Here is a 6,462-nt window from a genome sequence, read left to right on the forward strand (position 1 = left end):
ACTGTCGGCTGTTGAGGAAATTGAAGGTTTTTAGGTGCGCCTTATAGTGCGGAAAATACGGTAGTCTAAAATGAAACTTTAAGACTATAAGACAAAACACTATGTTTGGTGTTATCGTGATAAACGATAATGTTGTTTTGAGACCAATTTCTAGTAACATAATGCTGATGACATTATAATACAAGAATACATTCTTAAAGATCACTTAACTTGAAATTATAATGAACATTTAACACTGGAACCGGAAGACATTTTAAATATCCAACATAAATGAACAAAACATAAATAAATACAGTTAATTATAGAGTATCTGTTAAAAATAAAAAAGCTGTCCTTCACAAAATCGGACTCGTTGAGACCAAAGAACGAAACTGAAGACTTTTATCATCCAGTCTTTGGTAGAAATAGAGAGAGAAAAGATACAACAATAAATCATGCAAATGAAAATTATTGAGCTTCTTTTAATTTATCATGTGATTAATTGATTTATTGTTTATTGCAACAAGCCTAGGTTGCAGTATCCTGAAACCCAAATGCATACAGCAAAGTCTACACAGAAATGGTTTGAAGATAACATGGTAGATGCTCTGTAATGGCCCAGTCAAAGTCCAGACCTCAATCTGATAGAAAATATGTGGGTGCAAAGTGCTGTTGACCGCTGATCCCCATTAAAACTGGCAAAATATATTGCCAATTTGTGTTTTTCTTAATAAAAATAATTAACACTCATTATTCATCGTTTAATGACTGACAGTCATTTTCTCACCATTAAATGGAAAAAATGACTCCAGTCTTTGACTGTAGAACTGTGTTAGTAAATGCCACCACTGTCGTTTCCTTTTCACTTTTCAGTGAGACTTACTCTTTCTTCCAAAGTAGCAAATGCTGTCAAATCCAGAAATAAAGAAATAATAAATCTGGTTTATTGTGTGTCACATCATTTAAAATGTATAAAATAGAAATTCAGTTCGACAACTTGCTTATCTTTGCTTTATGGTAATAGATTATTCATATAAGTGTAGTAAAGATACAAAGCATATCAGAAAAACATTAGCACTAACATGTGAATTGTTCCTTATTGTGACACCAGGGAACATGTCACCTTGGATACAAAAGAACTCCTGGCAACATCCACAATATGAACCCAATGAACACATAAACATGGAACAATAAATCTAACACATGGATGCACTTCAGTCATGAAGACACCAAGGACACAACTCTCCAATCTGACTTACACTGAATCACAGAGAGCACTGAATTGTCTGTTATGTCTGCCGATGAAAGCAAGTGAATTTGTTTTTGTTGATCACTTTTTACTATATTAATTTGTTTTATAACAGAACTGAAAACATGGTTGAAGATCATCGTGTCTGTAATGAATCAGCAGAGCTGCCTGGACAGACTGTGACCTCTCATGCATTTAATGTTTTTGTCGTTTCTTTGTCACTTCTGATAACATGTGGAAATCTTCTTGTAATCATCTCTGTCATTTACTTCAAGCAGCTCCACACTCCAACAAACTACCTCATCCTCTCTCTGGCTGTGACTGACCTGCTGGTTGGGACTTTAGTTTTACCTTTCAGCACAATATTGTCTCTGAGTTCATGCTGGAATTCAAGTTATTTACTCTGTAAAATGCGAGGCCTGTTTGATATATTACTGTGTGCATCGTCTATTTTAAATTTGTGCTGTATATCCATTGACAGATATTATGCAGTGTGTCATCCTTTAACATATTCAAGTAAAATGAACATTCGTGTTACTGTGACTCTGATCCTGGTGAGCTGGTCTCTTTCAGCTCTGCTTGCTATAAGCATCACAGCACGTGGGATAAATCAAGAAAATCTCAGCAGGAGGTGTAATTTATTTACAGCTACAAAACAATTCAGTCCGGAAACAATTTTTGAATTTTACATTCCAGCTATTATAATTTTATCAATCTATCTTAAGATTTTCATGGTGGCAAAGAAGCAGGCAAGACAAATCCAGAACACTATGAAGTCTGAAGCAGCTCTCAGTAAGATGGAGAATAAGGCCAACATAACTCTGGCTATAGTGCTGGGAGTCTTCCTCGTATGTTGGACTCCTTTCTTTTTATCCATAGGTTTTTACAGTATGGGAATAGTCACAATACCAGTTGCAGCCATTGAAGCATTTAAGTGGTTAGGATGGTCCAATTCTATGTTAAATCCTCTGGTTTATGCTTTTTTCTACAGGTGGTTCAGACGAGCTTTTACTATGATCATTTCTGGTCAAATATTTCAAGGAGATTTTTCCAATACAAAATTATTGTGATATATGCATAATTATGTTAATGGGTTTTTATTAATATTTTGTTTCTGTTATTTCTGTCTAAACATTTAGGTCACAATGCATGTATGTATTTGATGTTATGTGTATAGAAGTGTATTATGTAGAGTAAAAATAATTAACATACAAATCACTTACATGCATTGCATTTTCAGTTCACTCCATGAAATCTTTTGAAATCTTTATCCATATGCTTAAAATTAATCTTTATTTTATAAACCCAGATATTTATAAGCTTTAATAATAATAATAATAATAATAATAATAATAATGATTGGAGCACCTCACTAAGACATTGGTGCCTACATAACCCAGCTACAAAATAAACTAGAAAATGTAGAAATACCTGAGTTAGTCTGTGACTTTCATTATGCACAGTGTTCTGTGCAAGACAGCAATGGCAGTGTATACAGTAGCCATCTGTATTTTTCTTAGAAGATTTCCAGTTTACATGTAAGATGTGGTGTATTTTTCCATAAGTTTAAAGCCAGATTGTTTTACTAAGTTGTTCACTGCAATCCAGTTCAATTTCCCTGTTAGGATCCTGGTGTGTGTGCACGTATGAAATCTTTCCTTGAACAAAGGATCTTCGATGGAGGGTGTGGCTATCCTGCAGCTGCCTACACACCTGCCTGCAATCATCTGATTGCCTGATGAGGATTTCAGAGCTCTGAGATAATTTACCTTCACCTGAAGATAGGTGGCTAAGAATCTGTGACATCTCTCTTCAAAAACAAAGCTGTTGACCTCAGAAACCCGAGCCTCCATTGTGCATATTATTTTACTGTTATAAATAAACTCCTTTTCCTTTTCTTGCTGTGTCCTGCTTATGAGTATGCATGTGTGCCAGGAAATTACCTGAAAATATGAAATTCCCTGGGAGAATTTTTATTTTTTTTTGGATATATCCAAAGTGGAGTCTTGTGATGGGAGGAAGCATTTCTTACTGGTCACCAATCGCAGCATTTTGTGTCAAAATGTTTCCCTTTGTCTCCTGTAATCTGTTCTCCCTGTGTCCTAAATCCCACAAATTCTATTGACTCTGATGGTTTTGGGAATTCCCCCTGTGAGGTGATGTGATTAATAATAACACTATTATTAAGATACCTAATCTATCAATATATCCAGGATATGTGTTTATAGGAACAGTCAGCTTTTTCTAAACATTTGGCTTGATCTAGGAAGGCCTGGTCTCGAATCCATTCTTATTTTTTGGTTTATTGTAAATTCTGAGTATTTTTATTTGCAAAAGCAATTTTGAAACCCAGTTACCATGCTGAATATCTTCTCATGTCCAAATACTTTTATAAAGAACGGCTACAGAAGAATGCATAATAAACATTCTTAAAACACTAAATATATCCAATAAAGTCGTCCATAACGTATATATGAAAACATGCAGCTTGATCTTGCCACACAGGCTTTTACTCAGGACTCGGCTCAGCTCACACACATTGGTGGACAGGAGCCATTTCATCTGGATCCACTGTGTATTTTTGTTCAGACACCATCTGACCTCGGCGCTGGACCTGCCTCTTTAAAAACATCACCTTTATGAAGGGTAAGTTTGGTATCTGCTGCACATCACAGTTATGTCACCCATGCATTTCAAACGACGGCAAATACAGATGACATCACCCAGGCCTTTCAAACTGTTCTCCATACTATGTGGAAATTCTGCTGGAGCAATAAAAGAAGCACAACTTTTTTGATCAAATTCTCTATATGAAATAAAAGGAGAGCCATCATCAATCAACATCATGGTACTTGTAGAACAAGGCTCTACATTGAGTTTCCCTTGGATAAGTCTTAGGTATTTTCTTGCCATTAGAAAAGAAAATCAACTAAGTTTCAAATCCATAAGCTGATGACGTTCCACAACATTAAAAGAAGTTTGTAAATACTACTATTTACAGACTGCTTTTAGAACAGTAAAAGACTGTATCATCAGCAAAGAGATACAATTTAGAATCAGTATGTTTCTACCAAGTGTGTCCACATAAATACAACATAGAGCCCTGAGGCACAACAGAAGACAGATTAATCCAGGGGTCCTCAAGTCCAGTCCTCAAGAGCTACCATCCTGCAATTTTCAGATGCATCCCTGCTCCAACAGACTGGGATCAAATGGCTGAATTCCCTCAGCAGCAGTCATTCAGCTCTGAACAGGCCTGGTAATGAGCCGTTCATTTGATCCTGGATTAAACATTGTGGTAAAAAGGCTCAGGTACATACAGCTTCTCTCAGATGGAATTCCAACTCGAGGGGTGTTCTTGTTGGTTTTCCATCTGGAAAATCACAGTAAAAAACTACTAAATACAAAGAGTACTCAGCCTTAATTGTGACAATCTACATCTATTGACTTGCAAGTAATCACATTCTATTACAAATACACTACAATGCAAGAGTACAACAACAGTATGCATATCACTCCTCAAAGGGACACCAGGGAGGACATCACCTTGGATACCAAGGAAGCCCCAGTCTTACTCATGTGCAGCCAATGAACAGACATACATGGAATAATAAATGTGATGGAGGAGAGCTGTTCAGCCATAAAGGACATCACTCCCAAGTCACTGCTTAGTGGAGAATGAAGGACACACTGTATTGAAATTTCACATTTTCATCAACAATGCAGAAATTTTTACAGAGCTGATATGGTTGAAGACCAGCATTTCTGTAATGAATCAGCAGAGCCTCACAGACAGACTGTGACCTCTTATGCTTTAAATGTTGTTGCTGTTTCTTTGTCACTTCTGATAACATGTGGAAATCTTCTTGTAATCATCTCTGTCATTTACTTCAAGCAGCTCCACACTCCAACAAACTACCTCATCCTCTCTCTGGCTGTGACTGACCTGCTGGTTGGGGCTTTAGTTTTACCTTTCAGCACAATATTGTCTCTGAGTTCATGTTACTATTCAAGTGATTTTCTCTGCAAAGTGCGAGGCCTGTTTGACTTATTACTGTGTGCATCGTCTATTTTAAACTTGTGCTTTATCTCTGTTGACAGATATTATGCAGTGCGTCATCCACTAATGTACAGAAATAAAATGAATGTTCGTGTTTCTGTGACCATGATCCTGGTGAGCTGGGTTCTACCTATTTTGCTTTTGATTGCCGTCATAGTACGTGGAATAGGTAAAGAGAGTCCTCGTTCAAAGTGCAAGATATTTCTAGCTACGGAGGAATCGACAACTGGTTCTGTGTTTGCATTTTACATTCCAGCTGTCATAATTTTAACTATTTATCTAAAGATTTTGGTGGTGGCAAAGAAGCAGGCGAGGCGAATCCAGAACATTATGAAGTCTGAAGCAGCTCTCAGTAAGATGGAGAATAAGGCCAACATAACTCTGGCTATAGTGATGGGAGTCTTCCACATGTGTTGGACTCCTTTCTTTCTGTCTATCAGTTTGTACCGAATAAGAAAATTCACAATACCAGTTGTAGTTATTGAAGCATTTAAATGGTTAGGATGGTCCAATTCCATGTTGAATCCATTAGTTTATGCTTTTTTCTACAGGTGGTTCAGACGGGCCTTTAAAATGATCATTCATGGGAAAAAAAGTAAATCTGGAAATCGCTTCATGCTAGTCATCACAGACTATGCGACAAGATATCCTGAAGTTTTTCCACTAAAGACTGTTAAAGCAAAACATGTGGCTTCCTCACTGATTCAACTTTTCTCAAGGGTTGGATTTCCACAGGAGATTTTAACCGATCAGGGCACTAACTTTATGTCCACACTGTTGAGACAGGTCTATAAGCTGTTGGGCATCAGGAGCATGAGAACGACACCATACCACCCACAGACGAATGGCCTGACGGAGCGTTTTAATCAAATCCTCAAGCAAATGCTTCGTAAGTTTGTTAATGATACAGGCTCTGATTGGGACCAGTGGTTGCCATACCTCCTTTTTGCCTGTAGAGAGGTTCCTCAGGCTTCCACTGGTTTCTCCCCATTTGAGCTCCTTTATGGCCATGATGTGAGGGGCCCTCTGACCCTGCTGAAAAATGCATGGGAGGGAGATCAAAGTAAAGAGGATCCTGTCAACATTATTTCATTTGTTCTCCATATGAGGGATAAACTGCAGCAGATGAGTGAGTTGGCTCAGAGTCACATGGCTGCTGCTCAGAAACGCCAAA

At 37.4% G+C, this 6,462-nt stretch overlaps 2 protein-coding genes across 2 annotated transcripts in view; both read left to right on the plus strand.

Moving 5' to 3' along the window:
• Positions 1 to 864: 864 nt before the first annotated feature.
• On the plus strand, positions 865 to 2,355 carry LOC106942083 (trace amine-associated receptor 1-like). The gene has a single exon (XM_015025258.1). It carries the CDS (start codon positions 1,354 to 1,356, stop codon positions 2,296 to 2,298), a length of 945 nt encoding a protein of 314 aa, XP_014880744.1. The 5' UTR covers positions 865 to 1,353; the 3' UTR covers positions 2,299 to 2,355.
• Positions 2,356 to 4,973: 2,618 nt separating this feature from the next.
• LOC106942080 (trace amine-associated receptor 4-like) overlaps positions 4,974 to 6,462 on the plus strand; it is a 6,929-nt gene continuing 5,440 nt past the window's right edge. Inside the window, exon 1 of the mRNA XM_015025256.1 lies at positions 4,974 to 5,700. Coding sequence (XP_014880742.1) covers positions 4,974 to 5,700 — 727 coding nt within the window. The remainder of the gene's footprint in view (positions 5,701 to 6,462) is intronic.

The sequence above is a fragment of the Poecilia latipinna genome, unplaced genomic scaffold, assembly GCF_001443285.1.
Source record: "Poecilia latipinna isolate Pla-1442-1.1 unplaced genomic scaffold, P_latipinna-1.0 Scaffold4029, whole genome shotgun sequence".
NCBI classification, from domain to species: domain Eukaryota; kingdom Metazoa; phylum Chordata; class Actinopteri; order Cyprinodontiformes; family Poeciliidae; genus Poecilia; species Poecilia latipinna.